Source organism: Drosophila ficusphila, unplaced genomic scaffold, assembly GCF_018152265.1.
Source record: "Drosophila ficusphila isolate 14025-0441.05 unplaced genomic scaffold, ASM1815226v1 contig_470, whole genome shotgun sequence".
Taxonomy (NCBI): domain Eukaryota; kingdom Metazoa; phylum Arthropoda; class Insecta; order Diptera; family Drosophilidae; genus Drosophila; species Drosophila ficusphila.
This window is the reverse complement of record NW_025064389.1, coordinates 4,552,798-4,577,298: the sequence shown is the minus strand read 5'-3', so window position 1 is coordinate 4,577,298 and position 24,501 is coordinate 4,552,798. Positions and strand designations below refer to the sequence as shown.

The 24,501-nt window shown below is 37.7% G+C and overlaps 3 protein-coding genes across 7 annotated transcripts in view; 1 reads left to right on the top strand and 2 right to left on the bottom strand.

Annotated features, from left to right (window-relative positions):
* The window catches only part of LOC108093265 (rabankyrin-5), a 70,508-nt gene that overhangs the window by 27,958 nt on the left and 18,049 nt on the right, over positions 1 to 24,501 (bottom strand). The window lies entirely within an intron of this gene.
* Positions 532 to 4,632, bottom strand: LOC108102191 (histone-lysine N-methyltransferase SETMAR-like). Its single transcript, XM_017206894.2, has 2 exons — positions 2,319 to 4,632; positions 532 to 1,920 (listed from the first exon to the last, which is right to left on the bottom strand). Exons 1-2 carry the CDS (start codon positions 3,016 to 3,018, stop codon positions 1,718 to 1,720), a joined length of 903 nt encoding a protein of 300 aa, XP_017062383.1. The 5' UTR covers positions 3,019 to 4,632; the 3' UTR covers positions 532 to 1,717.
* On the top strand, positions 15,790 to 22,671 carry LOC108100612. 4 transcript variants are annotated; one of them, XM_043208516.1, is made up of 4 exons: positions 15,790 to 16,855; positions 17,175 to 17,309; positions 21,139 to 21,383; positions 22,031 to 22,671. In XM_043208516.1, exons 2-4 carry the CDS (start codon positions 17,252 to 17,254, stop codon positions 22,364 to 22,366), a joined length of 639 nt encoding a protein of 212 aa, XP_043064451.1. In that variant the 5' UTR covers positions 15,790 to 16,855; positions 17,175 to 17,251; the 3' UTR covers positions 22,367 to 22,671. The 4 variants fall into 4 exon arrangements, with proteins under 4 accessions (XP_043064451.1, XP_043064450.1, XP_043064449.1 ...); XM_043208515.1 differs by having other exon boundaries at positions 15,791 to 16,851; positions 17,156 to 17,309; XM_043208514.1 differs by having other exon boundaries at positions 15,791 to 16,855; positions 17,156 to 17,309.

Here is a 24,501-nt window from a genome sequence, read left to right as displayed (position 1 = left end):
TTGTACGGTTGATCTTTGGTTTGTTACCAACCGTGTTTTGCGAACTAAGCTTACGCTTTATCTGGATGTAGCGATCCATACCGGTCTGTATGGCCGGAACCGCTTGTTGCTTATCGAAGCTTACGGTTTTTGTTGCCGTTGCAGTTGGCGATGGAGCCGTTGACACCGTTTTCGCAATATTGGTCGTTGCTTTAGTTGTTGTCTTTACTTTTGCTGAGGTAGCAGAAATTGAAGCACTGCTTGTTGTTGGTGCGTCACCCGGTGGTGGTGGGGTCTGGCATTGATAACTCCAAGATGTAGGAGTTGGAATAAGTAGGGCTGGTGATAGAGAGCGAGCTCTCGAGCTTTCGACGGTCAGTAGGGCCCTACTGACGCTCTTTGTAGACGTTTTCTCTACTTCGGTATCGCGGGTTGAGAAATAAGCATAACAAGCGTTTCTTTGGTTTACGGAGCTTCTACGCTCATTATTTTGCTCGCCGCTCATTTATTTGAGCTTATCGCGCGTGGCAAATTTTGTGAAAAAAAACTGTATTATATCACTTATATTAGCAATTAGATATAGGCAACATAAGTACCCACGCGTACCCTGAGCGAATTTTGCGAAATAGAAATCTGATATTTCCGATGTATTTTTAGTTACTCGGCGGAGCGATATAAAAACACGTCTGTTGTCATTGACAGTTGATCGTTCCAATTCATTGCATTGAACTCTAAAAAATCTTTTGTTAACTTAAATAGACGCAAATTATGTTATTTTCACGTATATCTCATGCATTTCAAAATATTCCATTAGTCTGAAAGGTGGTTCAACTATGTTTGTGGGGTGGTTCAAGTAGACGACAATGGTTTATTCGAGACAAAAATTTAAAATGCTCATAAAGTTAAAAAAACGTGACATATTATTTTCACAAAATACTTTAAATGCAAAGGAATGAATGCTCTTTTAGATTCCTATAAACAGCAGACCCTAACGTCGAATTGTTGTTGACATAATAATGTTCAACAAAAAAAGTGGTTCACCTATCCCCACTCTCCCCTATACTTTATGGGGTCTGAGGAGTCTCCTTCACTGCGTTGCAAGCTTCTGACTGAAATTATAATACGCTTTGCTCTGAAAGGGTATAAAAATCATCCTTTATCTTGTCGACTATAAAAATAATGGGTTTAACCAAAAACATGGAAGTTTTACTTCTGGAAATGACAGAGCTGTGTTAGTAAAATTCTTATACGGTGATAAAATTTCATATAAGTCATTCTGATTTGATTAATATATTGGGTTCGATAAAGTTTGAACTGTAGAATGTGTTATGCTGTTAAAAATAAATCGACTCGTTGATGATCTTGATTAAGAATAATTCAATTTTATGAGGTCGAAAGTGCGTCATTCTACCTTTTTCACATTTTGCAACATATAAATTATACCAATTCACTCTTTGAGAACTAAACCCGGTTCTTGAATTATTGTGGTAGACTAAATAACACGAAGTGCAGATGAAAATTAAAGACGAAAAACGAAAAGCGAAAATAGTATTAGGTTGTCAAAAAAGTCTTGCGGTATTTTTATTGAATTTTCAATTGTTCATAAAATTGGTTACAATAATGCGATTCAAGTCAAATATGCGCCGTTTTGTTCGATGACGCGTTCCCAACGAGATGCCAACTTCATAATGCCCCTCTCATAGAAACTCGCTTCCCTATTGGCAAAAAACCAGGAGAGCTAATTTTCACAGGACTCTCTTGTGGCAAACTTCAGACTACCAAGCGCGTTCGCCATGGACAGAAACAGGTGGTAATCACTTGGTGCGAGATCCGGACTGTACGGTGGATGCACAAGAACCTCCCATCCGAGCTCCCGGAGCTTCTGGCGCGTCACTAAAGATGTGTGTGGCCTGGCGTTGTCCTGGTGGAAGGCAATTCGGCCTCTGTTGATCAACTAGCAAAAAAGTCTTCCGGTATTTTTATTGAATTTTCAATTGTTCATAAAATTGGTTACAATAATGCGATTCAAGTCAAATATGCGCCGTTTTGTTCGATGACGCGTTCCCAACGAGATGCCAACTTCATAATGCCCCTCTCATAGAAACTCGCTTCCCTATTGGCAAAAAACTAGGAGAGCTAATTTTCACAGGACTCTCTTGTGGCAAACTTCAGACTACCAAGCGCGTTCGCCATGGACAGAAACAGGTGGTAATCACTTGGTGCGAGATCCGGACTATACGGTGGATGCACAAGAACCTCCCATCCGAGCTCCCGGAGCTTCTGGCGCGTCACTAAAGATGTGTGTGGCCTGGCGTTGTCCTGGTGGAAGGCAATTCGGCCTCTGTTGATCAAAGATGGCCTCTTCTGCATGAGTGCTGTCTTCAAGCGGTCCAGTTGTTGGCAGTAGAGGTCCGAATTGAGCGTTTGGCCATAGGGGAGCAGCTCATAGTGGATTATTCCCTGCCAATCCCACCAAACACATAGAAGAACCTTCCTGTCCGTCAATCCAGGCTTGGCCACCATCTGGGCCGCTTCACCCCTTTCTACCACGACCGTTTTGCGCCTTACGTTATCGTAAGTGACCCACTTTTCATCGCCAGTCACCATACTCTTCAAAAACGGGTCGATTTTGTTGCGATTTAGAAGCGATTCGCATGCGTCGATACGGTCAAAGATGTTTTTTCGAGTCAATTCGTGTGGCACCCATACATCGAGCTTCTTAGTGACTCCAAGCTTCTTCAAATGGTTAATAACGGTTTGATGACTCATGTCCAGCTCTTGACCGATACTACGGCTTCTACTATGCCGGTCTCTTTCGACCAATTCAGCGATTTTATCGCAATTTTCGACGACAGGCCTTCCGGAGCGTGGCGCATCTTCAACCACCTCTGCACCAGAACGAAATCGTTGTGCGGTGGAAATGGAAACAGTATCGGGTCTATAAACTGCACAAATTTTATTGGCGGCTTGAGATGCATTTTTGCCTTTATCGTAGTAGTACTGTAAAATATGCCGTATTTTCTCTTTATTTTGCTCCATGATTGCGACGCTATAACTAACGAACGACTTAAAAGAAAAGACAATCAATCAAACACGTGTTAGCGCGTGAAATGAGCTTTCTTAAAAGGTATAGTATGCGACGAATAAAACAAGAACTACGCGCTTTCAGCGCCAACTAGCGAAAATACCGCAAAACTTTTTTTTTGACAACATAATATTTGTATTCTGTGCACTTCAGAGTATATATATTTAAGTAAACAAAATCGGTCGCCCATAAACAAGGGCAATAAAAAGGCCCATCTTTATACCTTTAAAGAGCTTTTACACTTATGATTAAACTAAATTAAAGGTAACATAAAAAAATTATTAATCGGCCTGTGCTTGGATATTAATCCATGTATGTACACCGATAGACTTGGCCTTTGAAGGTAGTTGAGAATATCCTGCATTACATTTTTGAGATATTCTCTTAAGATAAGCATTTTATTTATATTTTGCAGTTTGTCCAAAAACCCAATTGATTAACAGTTTGACCATGGTACCAGCATTTCGGTGAACTTTGAAAACTTTGTTACTACACAGAATAAAATTTTTCCGCTAGCGACCTGTTTATATTTTTGTCAATGGAAAATAGCTCGCAGCTTAATCAGTATTTATGGGTTAATTTAGAAAACTGTCGTTTACTGATATTGGCACCTAAACAAGCACAGGACAATAAATGCCTGTATCCTTATTTTGTACTGAGTCCATGTTTCGCCTAACACGAGGATTGCTAGGAACGTATCCCCTTTGTTAAGCTAGGTCCAAGTGAATAGACATGAACGTTTTACGATTTTTATAATCCAAATCTAATAACTTCCAACCCCGAACAGATACTTAAAAATAAATATAGATGGAAAAATCTATATTTTACCAGGGATCAAGGTTAACGAACCGTTGTTGATAATATACCATTAGAGGAGAATGACGTCCATCAATCTACAAACTTCAGCGCTCTCAGGGTTCTTCCGCACAGCAGGCACTCGATGCACAGCAGCAGATTACACACAAGAGACCTATGAACTCTCAAAGGTTGCTGACTTAGTTAGTTAATCATCTGTTTGAAGAAGATAAGGGTGGTCAAACCGAGGATTATTATAATCAGATTGCTAGTGATGAGGTAGATGACATCGACGGTGAAGAAAAAACGGACTATGAAAGTGATGCCGTGCATGATGCTTCATCAAAGATTTCGCATCAATAGCGAGACCTTTGATAGAGTTAGAAGGTGGCAGGGTCAGCAATAACCGTTCAAAAGGCATTTCGGTGAGCTTTGATAAGCCCCATTTAAGCGCATTTGACAAGCTTAGAAATATCCTTGCCTCAAGAAGAGGATCAGCAGCATCATCGTCACTGATCGTGGCCACCACCTGGTCTCGATCGGTGCTCTGTATCTTTATACGAGTGCAGAGGCATCTACCAAGTGACCGACCCTTGAAGGCAGCGACTTGCCGCATCGGTTACATCAGAGCCAACACTTCCGTGAGCAGCACGTGCCACGGTGGAAACCTTCTGCAAGAGCTGTGCAGGTGGAGATTATTGTGGGCAAACACGCTGCTACAATTTAAAAAAACCTTATCTTATACATATACATATGATATATTCCCTGCAGTTCTGGCTGTCACCTGGTGTCTCGTGGCATTCAAGCAATCAATGTGTAGGAAAGGAAAAGGGATATTCCTAAGTTTCCCTCTCTTTCTCACTCTTATAATACGATTTCGTTGCTTGCACCCGACGGCGGCCCGACTCCAAATTTGTCTTCTATTCTTTCGTTTTTCTAATTGCACTGTTGTCATTCTCCGTTAGAAACAAAAAATTGGTTACCAATGGAAAATACGGCTGAGGGGCGCTCGACTTATGTATACTCTTTTGATGTTAAAGTTCTTCAAATATTAAATATAATATATATTATATTTTATATATTTTCAACATTATATAAATTATTAAACCAAGATAAGCATAACACAACATTGATTGCAAATATAGATATAATATAACTCGCGTGTCATTTATGGTCGGTTATACCCAAAAAAGAAGGGTATACTAAAAGGGTGAAAAATAAAATTGAACTGCTCATTCTTTTGCGTTGTGCGTTGACAAGTTGTGAAATTACTTAATTTGCGCAAGGCGCAGCGGAATCGTTTAAAAATCATGTAAGTGTCGTTAAGTTTACAAAAATATTATGTTTTTTACTACAAACTTTTTTAAATCTTTTTAGAATATACAGGCTGTACGATAAATTCGTTTGAAAGGTACGATTGCTTTAAATTAAAAAAAGTAATACATATATAATATGTAATAATAAAAATATTTTTTGTACCATAGATGGACGCAAAACAGCCGTTGTCCTGTAAATATTCCACATAAATGGTAAACAAAAACTTTCTAATTTCATATTATTTATGTACTTATCTCTTATGTTACAAAATAAGATTTATTAATAAAATAAAAAAAAATTAATATATATATATTGTTTTTCATATGAATTTGGGGATGACATTTCAGACATTGGCATAGATGATTTCACTAAGGGTACCCTCGCAAAAGCCATCGATGACAACATCGCCTCCACGCCATCTACGATATCATCGATGTCTTATACGAATTTTCTCCATACAAAATTCGTATAAGCCATCGATGCCTCGCTCGATGACTCGGACAAAATGGTCATCGAGAGCGACATGCATGTCAAATCCTAGAATGCCATACAAAACTTTATATGAAGTGACATCAGTGCGACACCAGGTGCTACGGACACTGGCATCGGTGGGTCGTCGTCCATGTCATCGACGACAAGCCACTTTTGGAACTGCAGGGTCACAACTACCAGTGACCATAAATGACACGCGAGTTATATTATATCTATATTTGCAATCAATGTTGTGTTATGCTTATCTTGGTTTAATAATTTATATAATGTTGAAAATATATAAAATATAATATATATTATATTTAATATTTGAAGAACTTTAACATCAAAAGAGTATACATAAGTCGAGCGCCCCTCAGCCGTATTTTCCATTGGTAACCAATTTTTTGTTTCTAACGGAGAATGACAACAGTGCAATTAGAAAAACGAAAGAATAGAAGACAAATTTGGAGTCGGACCGCCGTCGGGTGCAAGCAACGAAATCGTATTATAAGAGTGAGAAAGAGAGGGAAACTTAGGAATATCCCTTTTCCTTTCCTACACATTGATTGCTTGAATGCCACGAGACACCAGGTGACAGCCAGAACTGCAGGGTAGCTACACATACATACATATGTATGGACATTTGTACAATGAAGTTTTAGAAAGTTTCAAAACGGACCCAAATGAACGCGTTATCATATTATTGTTTGCTCATTCCCATAGTTGAGTTGATATGTCAGAATTGTCAACTTTATATGTTTTATTATATGTACACAGATGTATTAAAGTGTTGAATAAGCTAAAAATTAAGTACTTTAATCGTTTAATAAGGTTTTAAAAAGTAGGGCAATAAACATAAACCTGGTTATTCCTAAAATTGTTTTCAAATAAAACAAGAAAGGAAGCTAACTTCGGCAAACCGAAGCTTATATACCCTTGCAGTCATCAAATATGTCGAACAAAATACATAAAGGGTTATCAACATCGAACTATGTTGATTTTTCTATGAAGTTTCCGTATTTTCGACGATTGTTCATATGACAGCAATATGTTATAGTCGACCGATTTTTATGAAATTGAATTCGAAATTCAAGATTCATTAGAAAACTCTATATTCCAAAAATCATGATTGTCATTTAACTCCGTAATTTCTATATATTTTTTTGATCTTTCCTATGGCAGATATATGACAACGATGTTGGATTTTAATGAATTTTTTTTCTCGATTCAAGGGCTATTAAAAAACTCCACTCCAAACTGTTTTGAAAATCATGCTCTTGGGATAAAAAACAACGACGTTATAATTTTTTTTTTTCATTATTTATATATATATTTTTCAATCTTTTCCATTACATATGATAGAGTTATCCGATTTTGATAAAATTTAATCCGAAATTCAATAGTAGTTAGAAAACGGCATCTGGAATTTTTTATTTCATTCTCTCGTATGGGAGCTATCCGATATACATAGTAAACCGATTCGACCCATTCCGACTTATATACTGCGTGCAATTACTACACAACTTTTGGGAAAGTTTTAACAAAATAGCTTCAAAACTGGGAGACTAGTTTGCGTAGATTATTGATTATGATCGTGATGGTGATCAAGAATATATATACTTTATGGAGTCTGAGGTGTCTCCTTTACTCCGTTGCAAACTTCTGACTGAAATTATAATACCATTTGCACTGCAAGGGTATAGAAATTTAACAATTATTTGTATATTTTTATTACAGCCGAACATACCTTGGGGGCCGTCCATAAACCTCGTCATGCTAATTTTTGGCTTTTTTGACCGCCTCCCTCCCTATGTGACGCATCACATATGTATATAAATTACAACCTCCTTACAACAAAGCGTGACTCTCTGATGAACCCCCAATGATGATGATAATGATGAGCGTCACGAGGTTTATGAACGGCCCCTTGGCTGACATATTAAAATGCTTTAAGTGCTTCGTATCTATCGAAAAATATGTTGTAGACCAGTATTTTCTAAAGTGTGGGTCGCGACCCATTGGTGGGTCGCGGGTAGATTTTTGGTGGGTACTAATTGCAATATAGATCTTTCAATTTTTTGTGTAGATGGGTCGCGGTCCCAACATGTTTGGGAAACACTGTTGTAGACAATAAATCGATTACGACAACACTGTGTTCACAGTTTCAAAAGTATTTTAATAACATCGTACTGTGCCCATATTCAACGAAGTGTTTGAAATCTATTTCAATTCTGCGGAATAGATGTTCAAACTGTCAAAGACAACAGACGTGTTTTTATATCGCTCCGCCGAGTAACTAAAAATACTTCGAAAATATTCAAATTTATCTCGCGAAAAGACACTCAGGGTACGCGTGGGTGCTCCTGCTCATGTTCCCTATATCTAATTACTTTTATAAGTGATAAAATACAGTTTTTCACAAATATTGCCACGCGCGATTAGCTCAAATAAATGAGCGGCGAGCAAAATAATGAGCGTAGAAGCTCCGTTAACCAAAGAATCGCTTGTTATGCTTATTTCTCAACTCGCGATACCGAAGTAGAGAAAACGTCTACAAAGAGCAACCCGGCCCTACTGGCCGTCGAAAGCTCGCTCTCTATCACCAGCCCTACTTATTCCAACTCCTACATCTTGGAGTTATCAATGCCAGACCCCACCACCACAGGGTGACGCACCAACAACAAGCAGTGCTTCAATTTCTGCTACCTCAGCAAAAGTAAAGACAACAACTAAAGCAACGACCAATATTGCGAAAACGGTGTCAACGGCTCCATCGCCAACTGCAACGGCAACAAAAACCGTAAGCTTCGATAAGCAACAAGCGGTTCCGGCCATACAGACCGGTATGGATCGCTTCATCCAGATTAAGCGTAAGCTTAGTCCGCAAAACACGGTTGGTAACAAACCAAAGATCAACCGTACAATCCAAATCAAAGATAAAACCATGATTTTCAACAATAGCAACAGATTTTCCCTCTTAGCAGATGGTGAGATCCAAGCTGAGCCGGAGCAAGTGGCTCAAAAGAAACCAAAGCCCCCACCTATTTATATTAGGGAAAAAAGCTCAAACGCCCTGGTCAACAAAATTGTTGCGCTGGTCGGGGACGAAAATTTTCATGTTGTTCCGCTTATTAAAGGGAACATCCACGAAACTAAAGTTCAGACGAAATATGAAGAACACTTCCGAGCTGTTTCCAAATACCTGGAGGAAACTAAAAAGAATTTTTACACCTATCCACTAAAAAGCAGCAAAGGACTGCAGGTAGTACTAAAAGGAATCTAACCCGACGTCTCCCCCTCTGAGATACTAGAAGCCCTTAAAGACAAGGGATTCTTTGCTAAGAATGTTAGCAATATTATTAACAAAAATAAAAAGCCGCAACCACTCTTTAAGGTCGAGCTCGAGCCAGATGACAAAACCCTAAAGAAAAAATGAAGTGCACCCGATCTACAAGCTACAGTTCTTACTGCACCGGAGGATCACAGTGGAAGAACCTCACAAACGGAACGGACCAGTGCAATGCACAAATTGCCAGGAGTTTGGGCACACCAGGACATACTGCACACTTCGGTCAGTCTGCAAAACAAAAAAGACCCCCATACAAAAAAATGTGGGAACTGCGGAGAAAACCATACGGCAAACTACAGAGGCTGTCTGGTTTACAAGGAGCTGAAGAGTCGCATGCGTCAAGCGACAGCTACACGTCAACAAAATACACAAAATGTGTATTTTAAATCAAAAACTACGCCAGACGTATTTTTCGCTAAGGCAGCCAGATCATCTTTCGGTCCGCTCAGTACCACCAAAGGCATCTCCTACGCTGATGCTCTACGAACGGGTATGGAAAATCCACCCCAGCCACACTCAGAAAACGCTCAACAGATCCCAGTCCAGCCACAAAGCAATTTGGAAACTATGATGTTTACCATGCAACAAAGTATGACGAAGTTCATGTCATTTAGGAAAGCGACCATGCAAACGCTGGTCCAGAACCAGAATATGTTGATGCAGCTGCTGGTACCACAACAGTCCAAATAATCAATGACTAATCTACGAATATCCATGTGGAATGCCAACGGCATTTCACGGCACAAACTGGAAATAACACAATACCTAAATGTGAACCACATCGACGCCATGCTGCTTTTTGAAACCCACCTCACAAGCAAATATAACTTCCATATACGGGGTTATACCTTCTACCGCGCAGATCATCCCGATGGTAAAGCCCACGGCGGCACCGGCATCTTAATTAGAGAACGCATTAAACACCATTTTCACCAAAGGTTTGAAACAAATTACTTGCAAGCCACATCCATAAAAGTGCAGTCAGGAAACGACAACCTTTGCATCGCCGCTGTCTACTGCCCACGTCGCTTTACAATCTCTGAAGTTCAATTCATGGATTTCTACAACTCACTTGGGGATCGCTTCATAGCTGCTGGAGATTATAACGCCAAGCATACGCACTGGGGATCACGCCTTGTTACTCCCAAGGGAAGGCAACTTTATAATGCACTTATAAATGTGAGAAATAAGTTGGACTACGTTTCTCCTGGTAGCCCCACATATTGGCCAGCAGATACCAGATCTAATTGATTTCGCGGTAATAAAAAACATCCCACGCAACCTAATAAGCGCAAAGGCCCTACCGGATCTCTCATCAGACCACTCTCCATTGTTGATAACCCTTCTTCAAAGCCCAGAAATTACCGACCAGACCTACAGGCTGACGTCACACAGAACTGACTGGATGAAATACAGGAAGTACGTCAGTTCCCACATTGAGCTTACCACCCAGCTCAATACCGAAGCGGACATCGACTACTCTACCGCCGCCCTGGAAGAGGTACTCGTCACAGCAGCCAGGATCTCAACACCACAACGACATGATGTGCAAATAAAGAAGTTCAAAACCAACCTGCAAATTGAACAGCTCGTTCTTGAAAAGAGGCGTCTGCGACGGGCGTGGCAAACCAGCAGATCGCCATGCTCAAAGCAACGTCTAAACGAAGCCACCCGCAAACTAAACCGGGCTCTGAAGCAAGATGCAGAAAACGCACAACTGAGATATATCGAGAAACTCTCTCCAACAAGTACAAAGCATCCTTTGTGGAGGGCTCACCCTAACCTAAGCTCTCCGGTCGAAACCGTCTGCCCGATAAGAAATTCTTCAGGTGACTGGGCGCGCAGCGACACAGACAGAGCCGAAACATTTGCCTCACATCTCAGGGGCGTCTTCCAACCGAATCCCGCTGCAAGTTCTTTTGTTCTACCACAAATCCAAACTGAAAGTGAATCTACAATAACACCATTTCGACCGAACGAGATCACCAAAGTCATTCGGGGGCTAAAAGCGAAAAAGGCTCCCGGCGGTGACCAAATAACTCCAAAAATGATAATTGAACTTACAAACTGTGCTATTGAGGTCATTTGTAAACTCTTCAATGGGATCATATGTCTTGGCTACTACCCAAAAAAATGAAAAAAGTCAACAATTATAATGATACCGAAGCCCGGAAAAGATCACACGATACCGTCCTCTTACAGACCAATAAGTCTATTATCATGCCTGTCCAAACTGTTCGAAAAATGCCTTCTAACAAGCATTTTACCATATATGGGAGCTCATAATATTATCCCAGCCCATCAATTTGGCTTAAGAGAAAAACATGGAACTATCGAGCAAGTCAACAGAATAACATCAGAGATTCGCACAGCCTTCGAACATAGAGAATACTGCAGCGCGATATTCCTCGACGTATCCCAAGCATTCGACCGCGTCTGGCTCACCGGTCTTATGCATAAAATTAAAACACACTTTCCCGGGTACACTCACAAATTACTCGAGTCGTATCTCTACAACAGAGTCTTCGCAGTGAGGTGCAACACAACAACATCCGAAAACTATAAAATCGAAGCTGGAGTCCCACAAGGAAGCGCACTTGGACCAACTCTATTCGTCCTTTACACAGCGGATATTCCCACGAGCGACCGACTACTAACATCCACCTTCGCTGACGATACTGCGATCCTCAGCCGCTCCAGATGCCCAGTCCGTGCAACATCCCAATTAGCCAACCACCTCACGGTAGTAGAGAAGTGGCTATCCGACTGGAGTATCAAAATAAACGAACAGAAGTGTAAGCACGTAACGTTTACTCTCAACAGACAAACATGCCCTCCGATCCACTTGAATAGCACAATGATCCCCCAAGTCAACGAAGTAACGTATCTCGGCGTCCACCTCGACAGACGTCTAACATGGCGTAGACACATCGAATGCAAGAAACTACATTTAAAACTAAAAGCCAGCAGCCTCCACTGGATTATAAACGCCCGATCGCCCATGTGTCTGGACTACAAGGTACTGCTCTACAACTCCACTCTTAAACCAATCTGGACGTATGGCTCCCAGCTCTGGGGGAACGCGAGCAAAACTAACATAGACATCATACAGCGCGCTCAAGCAAAGATCCTGAAAATTATCACCGGGGCACCATGGTACATTCGAAACCAAAACATCTACAGGGACCTTGGCATTCTCGCAGTAAAAGATGAAATAGAGAAGCAAAAAGCGTCATACAAGGAAAAACTCAGCCCACCCAAATCTTCTCGCAAGGGATCTGACTCGGGTTTCCAGAAGAACCCGCCTGCAACGTAAAGACCTTCCAACCCAGCCATAAATTGTCAGGGCCATTTTTACTGTTCCAGTCTATATGACTGATAGTTAAGTTATAGTATAAGATTTGATACACTTATTGTTAGTCTCGTAAGGAGAAGATTCAATAAATAAGCAAAGCATTAAAAAAAAAAAAAAAAATTCTGCGCCTACAAAATGGCCAGAACCAAGAAGCTGTTACCAGAGGATGAGCCCAACAAAAAAATACAACTCAGGTGTGGTCAAAAATTCTTAATCATCAACAATTCGTCAGTGCTATTATAGATGTTCATTATTCACAGAGTATGAATCCAGTTTAATGATTAAATGAGTATAGTATAAAGAACGATTTGATTTCCCGAAATAAGTATGTATACAATCCGTTTAACCCATAAAAGCGATATTTTAAAATAAACTGCGTACATAATACGAGCGGGGCAAAAAATAAGAAAACAAGAAGAGCCCAAGCTATACACCAAATATAATATTTCGAGCCAAATACATAGATTTTTCATAGATACATCGATTTTTCTATGAAGTTTCTATATTTCCGACGATTGTTCATATGACAGCTATATAATATAGTATATATCCGATTTTTATGAAATTTAATTCAAAATGCGGTAGTAGTCAAAAACACCATCGGAAAGAAATTGACAGACATAACCAGGGGCGGATTAAGACAATTTGCCGCCATAGGCAGTTTTGATTTTGCCGCCCTAGACTGCAGCCTAATTTTCACCTTTATATCATTGTTTTATTGACCTTGTGTTACACGTTTGCATGAATTTCCACATTAGGAATATGGGTTCAATTAGAGAAGCAGGTAGTGATGGTTCAGAATTCTTTTTTAATATCATCTTTTTTGTCAGTTGTACATATTAACATAAGTATTTGTATATCTGTGCGTTTGTTCGTTTATTCGGTTGTTTCATATCAGTGGTTTGTGCGTTTATTCGGTTTATGTGTTCTTACGTCGTGCTTTACGAATCGCAAAATCAGAAATGATTGCATCGCATTCTACCTCACGTAAAACTTCCGCTTCTATTGTCAACAAAGCCAAAGAATTCAAGCGATTTTGTTTCAAACAAGAAAACGAAAGAAATTTGGCTTTTTTTCAGCAACGGTCGAACTACTCGAACTACCCGCATCACTTTGACTTCCGTGAAGCGTGAAATACGAGGACAGTTTTTTGGTTTTTGCTATAACCTCGTCATCTTTTATTTTTCTTTTTACGGCTTGCTTGCGATATTCGGCACCGCTTAATCGATTTCGCCCGTCACTCATTTTTATTGAAAGTTAAAAAATAACTATTCTCTTTATCGATATATGGATCTTTCAATTCAAATTGATGAAAACTTAAAAGAAATTTTTACGATTGACACATTTTCAACAATGTGATTGCCCGATATTGCACACATATGTCTTCACAACAATAACACGAGCCTGGTCACATCGGGAGCGTACCTTCGCGAATTGGCGCGAAGATGGCTGCCGCGAACGCGCGGGAAATTCAAACGCACGGTAATTTTCGGTTATAATGATTGTGCGTTTGAATTTTCGCGTGTTCGCGGCAGCGAAAAGAAGTATATTGAACAATATGTTAGAGTTGAAGACCTTAGAGTAAAAATTTTTTGTGTCTATTAAAAAGTAGTATTTTATGTAGTGTTAACAGTCGAAATTTGCCGCCCCTAAAATTTGCCGCCCTAGGCAGCTGCCTATGTTGCCTACACGGTAAATCCGCCACTGGACATAACAGACATGAATTTTGGAATATAGAGTTTTCTAACGACTGTTGAATATTTAATTAAATTTCGGACGACTATACCATATACAGAAGAATCCTCTTATAACGACTCCGCTTATAGTGTCCGTCCGGGTTGTGCGACGAAAACTCGATGGTTTGGTTGGTCCCCATACAAACTTATATGAAAGGGCCTCCGCTTAGAGCGTTTCCGCTTTTAGCGGTTTGTCGCTTATACGAACAAAATTTTTCAAGGAAATTGAAACATTTTACCGGATATTGCGTCGTGCAGAAAAAAAATACATTGCAATAGTGCCAAATTTAAGCATCAAAACACGCTGTTAGAAATGTATGTATTTATTAGTGATCGGCACCCATGCTTGTGTGCGTAGCAGCGACATGAAGGATCTTACATTGTCACTACTCTTTGTTAGTTTTAGCTGTCGCCTTAACATCGTTGCTGCGAGAGAGAGAGAGAGGGAGAGAGTCGAAGTGCAATGCCGACGTCACACTGTGTGTGCAGACCTCATAGTCTATTCCATGAGATGTGCCGTTATATTTCTAGTTTTTTCTGCTTTTTTCCGAGAAAACTGAATGTTTTAATTTGCCAAATGCAATATGTGCAATAATAATCTCATTCAGTTTTCAGTATTTAGAAAAACCTATGTTTTTGAATTTAATTTATTAAATTTTTCGTTTTAATTAAAAAATTAATTTGAATTATTTTAAAAACCTATTACAAACACAGCAACCATAAAATAATCCAAAAATATATATTTTTTTCCTCCTGTTGCTTAGTGCGTCTTCCGGTTATAACGACGAAAAATGGTCGGTCCCTTGAAAGTCGTTATAACCGGATTCTACTGTACATATTAGCTTCGGCTCGCCGAAGCAAGCTTCCTTTCTTGTTTTTCTGCTATTTTTGCCAATTCGAAAAAGGGAAATCAAATTGATGCAAATACATAGTTAAGAGAGTTAATAGTTTAAAAAAAAGTACTTCATTTAACCTATTTTCAGATCTTTCGCAGTAAACATTGGGAACAGGAATATTAGGCTCAGGAAGTTTATGATGAGGATTGTACTCTTATCAAGACCGATATATTGGGAAGAGCAGTAAAAAAAACAAACATATTGTCGTGGAAATTTATTATTACTTACATTATTTGTTATTTTTATCTTCAAAGCAAATTTAAAGGTTCGTTTCATTTGGATAGGACTGCTAGCAACTTTTATAGTTGATCGCTCGTAGCCAAGACAAAAATAGTTGAAAGCTAAAATTTTTTTTTAAGTTATAATCTCACTTCTATTGCGATTCTAAAATGCAGTTATATTTTTTTATTATTGCTTTCCCCACTTTTTTTATTGAGTTTTTGCACTGCTGCATGGATTTTTGCATGCTGAAATCGTTTCATTACATTAAAAAATATTAAAATAAAGCTTAGCAGGAGCCTTTAAGGCAGGTTCTTTTTCATTTTTTTTTTCTGATCCTAGTTCATTTTATTTTATGCACAGTACTGTACACTTTAAGAATCTTTTCGGTTTTTGTGTTTCTGATCACCCGTTTTGGCTGAATCACTTCCGTAAGCGGGACCCCTTTTTGCCGAAATGTTGCAACTGAGGAACGCCCCCTCCCCCCTTTTTTGATTTTACAATTTTGAAATTTTTTTTCGCAAAATAAATATGTTTTCAAATAAAGTTACAAATTTCAGATTTTTATCTTTAACCCTTTTTTCAAAACACTTTTTTTTAAAATGTCAATTTTTTGGCCCTACAAGGTGAGAACCTGCCTTAAGAATGGCTTACTGAGCGCCAATTCGTTTCAATATTTTTTTCTGTAAAATTGTGCCTGACGATGGATCTCTGTGATTCTTGGAGAACTTGCCATTTTTGATAGCACCAAGTGTTGGCAAGTATGTAAAGTCCGCCAAATGGTGGTTTTAGACACCTTGTTGGCCTCATAATGAGCCAAACCGGCGCAGGACAAAGTGGAATTGGAGGCCTTTTTCACTATAAGCCGCTTATCTCAGACGTTTAACTTTGTTTTTTGGAGCCCTTTATAATTTTTTTTTATAGTTTTCACTATCTGCCAATAACCGTCTACAACATTTCGCGATTTTTTTATTTTCGTGGCGATTTGGCTCACATTAAGGCCTGAGTCCAAATATGCATCAATTTTCCCCCATCCATTTTCCCATCTTTATCCAATCAAATGCCTATTTTAGTTTCATTTGATCAATAATAGCATCAGATTGAAAAAAAAAAAACGTTTTAAATTAACTGCGCACTGTACACACAAGTGATTACTGACAACGGTCCTATCCAAATGAAACGATTTTCAGCATGCAAAAATCCATGCAGCAGTGCAAAAACTCAATAAAAAGCAAAAATGAAAAAATTTTAGAATCACAATAGAACAGAGATTATAACTTTTAAAAAATTTAAGCTTTCAACTATTTTTGTCTTCGCCACGAGCGATCAACCATAAAAGTTGCTAGGTGTCCGATTCAAATGAAACGAACTTTATGTATGTGTCTGTGTGGGAATCTGATATAAGATCCGATTTCTACAAAGTGTGAAAGAGCATTTCAACACATCCGAACGCGTCAACGTTTAAAGTTACTTCTTCGTTTAGGCATCTTTGATGATTAACATACATACATACAAATTAGCTACAATGTATGTACATACATGTGTACATATTCAATGATTTTGACGTGATAAACATATTTGTGTACATGCACACATCCATACATACATACGTATAAAAATTGATTTAACCAACAATACGAGGCCCGGTCGGTTTGTACAGCCAGCTCTTGTTTAGTTTAACCCATCACTTCATTCTCTTTTACTTGTTTGGTAGATCTAAGTACATATGTACATACATAATTATTATCATTTTTTTATGGACTTTTTTTTACAAATAAAAGGTTTGTACATATATACATATGGAGTAATTAAATAATATTTTTTATCATTCATGTACTGTTAAAACATATATTTTAATATATGTAAGTGCATCTGTGTGTATGTTCGTTTTTTGCACATATGTATGAATAAGCTGAAGTAAAGTAAATATTTACATATTCTTAATTTCAGATAAATTGGCTCTTTTAAGGAAACGTGGCCTGATTGACATTAAGTCACATACATATTTAAGTTCATACATATACACATGCATACCTATGCATAATTATGGACGGCGTGAAAAAATCACTCTGCAGCTTAATTTTAACTGTTGCATTTGTTTTAGGTTTGTATTGATTATTATCAGGGCTAACAGAGTTATGTTCTTAAAAACGTAAAAATATGTATGGATTTATGGACGAAAAAATAGAGAAATATGGACAAAAAAGTTGACAAATATGGAATAAAATGGATAAATATAGGTAGTATAGACGAAAAAAGGGATAAATATACATAGGTATAAAAATGGATAAACGTAGACGATTATATCGATCATATTAACTTTTTATGACATGAACAATTAGAAATCGCTACAAACAAAAGTTCGCCGTTTGTCTCAAAGATCATTGCAGAACAATATGACATGTTGTGTCAGATTAGTAAAAACAAAACTACGGCGTTTGTATGATGTTGTTGTGTTTGTGTTTATATGATGAAAATGAACGCTCAACATCGCAAGATGTAACAGGAGCATTTGCATATGCATTCAGTTCAGCAGGTGATAAATTCAGGATAAGATCGTCACCTTCTGTAGAACTATCAATGAGATTTCCTCCTAACATTCGCGATATGTCCTGAAGAATAAGAACTGAAAGCATGAAATATGGAATAAAAACTGAATCTTAAAATATAAACTGCATCATAATTGTTACATTCGATGATACATATTTTGATTGATTAACGACGCAACGATGTTTTGTTTACATTATTTATTATCGAGTATAAGGCAAAAGACAGAAATTTTATAATACATATGTATTTGAGCCAAACATATCTTTCTATAGGTTTTCAGACACTTTAATGCTCAAAATATGGATTTATTCAAGTGATTGTGTAAAATATGGATTTATAGGAAAAAAAGGCGAAAATATGGAAATAAATATTTTTTCATTTAAAAACATAACTCTGTTAGCCCTGATTATTATAAATTTGTACATATACATACATACTTGTACATATGTATACAGACATGAACGTTTTTTTTTTGTATAATCCAAATCTAATCAATCCTGAATTACGAATTAAGTTTTGTTGAACTCGGAAGACTACATATGTTATGTACATATGTTTATAATTTAGCTGACATACATAAATATGTAGGAGAAGTTTAAGATTATTACCGAAACAAGAAAGGAAGCTAGCTCCGGCGAACCGAAGCTTATGTATATTCCCTTGCAGTCATCAAATGTGCTGAATAAAATACTTAATGGCTAAACAACTTGGAAGCTATTACGATTTTTCAATTCATTTTCTACATTTTCGAAGATTTTTCATATGCCAGCTTTATGAGATATTTTATAAAATTTTATTCAACATACATATTATGATTTAAGGGGTTATATACCTTCTTTGTCGAAGAAAAAGAGGAAAGTTCGTATTTTTTTTAGGTATGTAGTTATTGTTTAATTACACGGATGTTTTAATTTTTTGATAGTACACTTTATTAACAATTTTTGTGCAAAATTTCGTGGAAAAATATTAAATAGTTTTTAAGGGATGGCTGTTTCCCTTAGAGGCCTTTTTTTTGAAGAGCCTTGCGGTAATAATTCCCCAGGTCGAACAGGTCAACCGAAACCATAAAAGTAAAAAATTTCTTTAGTTTAGTGTAATTCCTTGTGCTTGAACGAACGATTTTAAAATTTTTTGTTTTTTTATGCATACGGGAACGTTTTATGCTAAAAATGAGCTTTTTGGTCTCTAGAAATTTCACTAAAAAATTCATTTCGGCGAAAAAAAAGTTTGTGCGTGAAAAGTCGATCGTTCAAGCACAAGACAATTTCATTACGAACATTTGAAAACAATTTGAAGTAAATCGGTTCAGTAGTTTTCCGCCAATCGTTATCACCGCAAAGTCATTTTTCAAGAAACACCATTTCGAGATATTCGCGTTTAAAGTTTTAAGTTCAGTTGCGGGCCGCGACAAGGCGCGCGGTTAGGAGCGCTGTAACTTTTTTTCTACTGCTCGAATCTCTATGAAAATTTGGGAAAATGTTCTCAAGGAGTTGTTCTTTAAGATAAAGCAATAAAAAAATTTTCGATTTTTTGAAAATAAAAAAGGGAAATATAATCCCTTAATTCAGAAGTTTGCAACCCAGTAAAGGAGATTACTTCCAGATAGTGTTTTCGTTACTATCAAATTTCGAATTAAATGTTGTTAAAATCGGATTACTATATCATATGCCAAACGAAATATAGGGGAGAGTGGGGATAGGTGAACCACTTTTTTTGTTGAACATTATTATGTCTGAACAATTCGACGTTAGGGTATGCTGTTTATAGGAATCTAAAAGAGCAATCATTCCTTTGCATTTAAAGTATTTTGTGAAATAATATGTCACGTTTTTTTTAACTTTATGAGCATTTTAAATTTTTGTCTCGAATGGTTCAAGTATCCGCACCCGTGGGGATACTTGTAACAACCTTTCAGGCTAATGGAATATTTTAAAATACGTGAGATATACATGAAAATAATATAATTTGCGTCTATTTAAGTTAACAAAAAATTTTCTAGAGATCAAAGAAAACGTCAGGTCGCAAATAGCTGCGAAAGGCGCACAAAAACTTTGATTAGTGATAGAAATGACAGCAATTGTTTGACGCGATCACGCGTACGTGTGATGTTAAGATACCGACTGGATAAACAACACATATGTATGTATGTATGTACTATGTACATAGATATGTAGCTTTGATGTTGTTTAACCTTTATGTATTTTTTTTCTTGTTTTTTTTTTTTTTATAATCATGAATGCTTAAAAAGAACAGTGTCTCGAGAACTAAGCATATGGGCTTAAAAACAATGAAGTTTTAATATTACATTTTTAATGGACAGTTACATATGTACATGTCACCATATACAGTAGTGGACACGAGTTTAGCACACTATGCAATCCCCATTTTTGAACTCCAATTTCACCTTTCCTCGAAGATTTTTCGCCGAATTTTTTTTATGTACGTTTTCTCTATTAATAGGACAACATGCACCGTTAATTTTGTCCCATTCGCTTTTACCGTTTTCCTTTACCAAGCCTCTGAACCTAAATATGTACCTCAAAATCAGGCTGGACACCAGTTTAGCACACTCTTCAAATTTTTAGTTTTTAATACCGGCGGTCTCGTTTTTTTTTTGGTTAAAGTTAACTGATGATTCTTGTTGTCATTAAGAGAGTATAAAAAGATGTGCTTGAAGTCCAACCACTGATTGTTTGGAAAAACGGTTTTGGAAACAAATATATTTGATCGATCTATCAGATCCGAATCGACAAAACTTAGATTCATCATCCCACAGAAAATTTTTCGAAACAATCAGTGGTTTTTTCAAATGCTCCTTTGCAAACTGAAATCTGGCATACAATTTTTTTTTTTGGATACGTGCGGCTTTTGCACAGCTATGCACCCTCGGACATTTTTATCATTTCATCGCCTTCTTGCAGTCCTCGAGTATAAAAAGGTGAAATTGGAGTTCAAAATTGGGGATTGCATAGTGTGGTAAACTCGTGTCCACTTCTGTACATTGTATACGAAAGAATTAACTCTTAGGTACACATATGTACATAGATTACCTGCAAAAAGCAATGAAGTTTTAGAAAGTTTCAAAAAGGTGCCAAGTGAAAGCGGTATAATATTATTGTTTGCTCATTGCCATAGTTGAGTTGATTTTTTAGAATTGTCAACTTTTTATGTTTTATTTTATGTATGTATGTACATAGATATATTAAAGTTGAATAAGCTAAAAATTTAATTTTTGAATCGTTTAATAAGGATATTAAAAAGTAGGGAAATAAACAAAAACTTGGTTATTCCCAAAAATTTTTCATATAAAAAAATTTAACAACTATGTATTTAATTTTTTCATATAAAAAAATTTAAAAACTATTTTTATATTTTTATTACAGCCGAACATTCCTTGGCTGAAGTATTAAAATGCTTTAAGTGCTCCGTATCTATTGAAAAATATGTTGTAGACAATAAATCGATTACTACACCACTGTGTTCGCAGTTTCAAAAGTCTTCTAATTACATCGTACCGTGCCCATATTCAACGATGTGTTTGAAATCTATTTCAATTCTGCGCCTACAAAATGGCCAGAACCAAGAAGCTGTTACCAGAGGATGTGCCCAACAAAAAAATACAACTCAGGTGTGGTCAAATTTTTAAAACCATAAAAAATTCTTAATCTTGAGATCATCGGCCATTTGTCAATGCTATTACAGATGTTTATTTTTTAAAGAGTATGAATCCAGTTTAATGATTGAATGGGTATAGTATAAAAAACGATTTGATTTCTCGAAATAAGTATACAATCCGATTAACCCATAAAAGCAATATTTTAAAATAAACTGCGTTCATAATACGAGCGGGGAAAAAATAAGAAACAAGAAGAGCCGAAGCTTATACACCAAATATTTCGAACCAAACACACAGAGGCTAAAAAACATCGAAGCTACATATGTCGATTTTTCTATGAAGTTTCTATATTTTCGACAATTGTTCATATGACAGCTACCTTCTGTCAAAAAAGTACCGGGACTGGATTAATTAAAACGCCTGTGCTAAACCGATTTCGAAAATTTTTTTTTTGTTATGTTGGTAACACTGTTCTGCATTACTAAGTAAAGTTTGATCGCGATCTGTGAAGTAGTTTGTTTACAGTCGCTGGTTACGTCAGTCTATGTTCTGATTGCTTGCCGAATTTTATAATGAACAACTATATTGAACAAAGAATTTGTCTTAAATTTTGTGTTGCGAACAAAATTTCTTGTACTGACGCGTTAAAAATGTTGCAGAAGGCTTATGGTGATGCAGTTTTATCGAGAACACGTGCTTTTGAGTGGTACAAAGCATTCCAAGAGGGTCGTAAGATTCTCGAAGACATGCCTCGTTCGGGACGACCATCCACCTCTCTCACCGACACTAACATCGATGCAGTGAAGGAATTTATTTTTGAAAATCATCATGTCAGCTTACGAGAGATAGCACAAGTCCTGAACATCTCTCACGAGTCAATTCGTACCATTTTGACTGACCGTTTGGGTATGAAACGAGTCGCTGCACGGCTTGTTCCAATGCGCCGCCGCATCGAGCTACCATTGTCAACGAATACAAGGTCAAAAACTCGATAAATACCATCGAACAAGCTCCGTATTCGCCAGATTTAGCTCCGTGCGACTTCTTTTTGTTTCCTCGACTCAAGTTGCCGCTTCGTGGAACCCGTTTTAGCACCATTGAAGACATTAAACAAAATTCGGCACGGGAGTTGAAGGCTATCCCGGAAAACGCTTATAAAAAATGTTTCGAAGACTGGAAGAATCGCTGGCATATGTATATTGCCTCTAATGGGGACTACTTTGAAGGCGACAAAATAAATTTGGATGAATAAATAGAAAATGTGAGTGTTATTAACCCAGTCCCGGTACTTTTTTGACAGAAGGTATATGGTATAGTCATCCGATTTTTATGAAATTTTATTTAAAATGCGATAGTAGTCAATTCAAAAAATGAATTTTGGAACATAGAGTTTTCGGGGAGATTTTAGTTTCGGGGACGCCAAGATTTAAGGACATATTTTGGGTAATTGGACCAAAGTCAACACTTTTTAATAAAAAAATTTTTCGGTTACTCGCACCGTTTACCAGATATCGAGCTTAAAAATGTCGGATTATAGTGAGAGCTTGTAGCGGGCGAAATTACTTATTGCACATATTTTTCGCGGAACTTGCAATATTTGCGGTACTTTTGGCCGAAGACAATTACCTCAAAAAATAATATAGCATATGTATCAATGCACAAGAGCGCGCGCACTATAGCACTATATAGGTAGTCCGGTCTCAGAAGCCTCTTGTGGGGGTATATTTGGTTGGTTAGGTGGAATTACATTTTGAGAACCACCTTCGGACAAATCGGAACTTTTTAGAGGCGTTGGTCTACACTCCACTGTGGATTGATCGGGGTCCGAATCTTTTTTGGCTGCCGATCTTAGCAACATTTGAGGGGTTGCTAAAGTCGGCTGCTCATCCGCAGAGGAGTTCTGCCGGTCTCTTCGGAGTTGCGGGGCGACTCCCTCAGGCCTACCACCAGCAGCCCTCTTGCGCTTCGGGGACTCCTCTAATAGCTTAAGGCTATTAAACTCCGAGTCCAGCGCTAAGAGTAGATCATTAGCCCTGGCAAAACTATCTCTAGCTATGCCAAAACTAGCGATCAGTCCCTTAAGGCCGCCTTTAGTTTGGCTCATGAAGGACTTCATTTCCTTCGCAACTTCGCGACAAGCTTCGCAGCAGAACTGTAAACCAAGGCCTTTACTTAGATCATCACTTGTCCGCCCTGTGAATCCAGCGCACTTAGTGTGCACCATCCTGTCACAAAGCCAACAAGTGAGTTTACCCTGCTCAGGCTTTATTAACTGAAGGCAGGTTTTTTTAAACAGAAATTGCAAGATTCCATGTTTATTAAATCAGGGACCACTGTGCCAAGAGAAATTGAAATCGAAATTTTAAAGCAAGAAACTCAAATGTACCGCAACAATTGCACGCTTAGAACTTTCGAGTTTGTTAGTCCAAAAAAAGAAGAGCGGGAGAGCGAGAGAGCGGAAGAGCGGGGACAGTTAATGTGCATGCACTTGTTACAACAACACTACTGTTGACGGACGAAGCACAAAAGAAAGTCAGTAAGACAAAAATTAAACCATTAAATAAATCGTTAAATGCACAAAAATTCACTCGCGAAGCGAACGGTTTCGAACACAAAGGTATTTAAGCAAATTAATATTCAAATTTGATAACAGAACCACCGCTGGTTGTATCAATAAAATGAAAAATTCGGAGCGCACAAAAAAACACGACCGTTCGCTTGAAAAGAGAATCAAGAGATTTTCTCCCGTAGCCCGTAACCGTGACGTGTAACGACCACACTAATAGCCGACATTTAAGGCTCGATATCTCGTAAACGGTGTGAGATATCGAAAAATGTTGTTTTATTAAAAGTTTTTATTTTGGGCCAATTACCCAAAAGGTGCCCTCAAATCTTGGCGCCCCGGAAACTAAAATCGTGCCGAGTTTTCTAAAGACTGTTGAATATCTAAGAAAAAAGATAATAGTAATAAATAAATATATTGGCTTCGGCTCGCCGAAGCAAGCTTCCGTTCTTGTTTTTCTGCTATTTTTGCCAATTCGAAAAAGGGAAATCAAATTGATGGAAATAGTTAAAACCTTAAGGGGTTTGCCGCTGCATGCCTTTTTGCTGTTTAAAAAAAGTAGGGGAG

Coding starts and splice junctions, on each gene's coding strand:
- LOC108102191 (XM_017206894.2), bottom strand. CDS start 3,018: ATGGAGCAAAATAAAGAGAAAATACGGCATATTTTACAGTACTACTAC. Junction 1,921..2,318: donor GCCATCTTTGATCAACAGAG/GCCGAATTGCCT, acceptor TGATCAACAGAG/GCCGAATTGCCTTCCACCAG.
- LOC108100612 (XM_043208516.1), top strand. CDS start 17,252: ATGGACGGCGTGAAAAAATCACTCTGCAGCTTAATTTTAACTGTTGCA. Junction 17,310..21,138: donor AACTGTTGCATTTGTTTTAG/GTTTGTATTGAT, acceptor TTTTTATTACAG/CCGAACATTCCTTGGCTGAA. Junction 21,384..22,030: donor AACAAAAAAATACAACTCAG/GTGTGGTCAAAT, acceptor AAAATGTTGCAG/AAGGCTTATGGTGATGCAGT.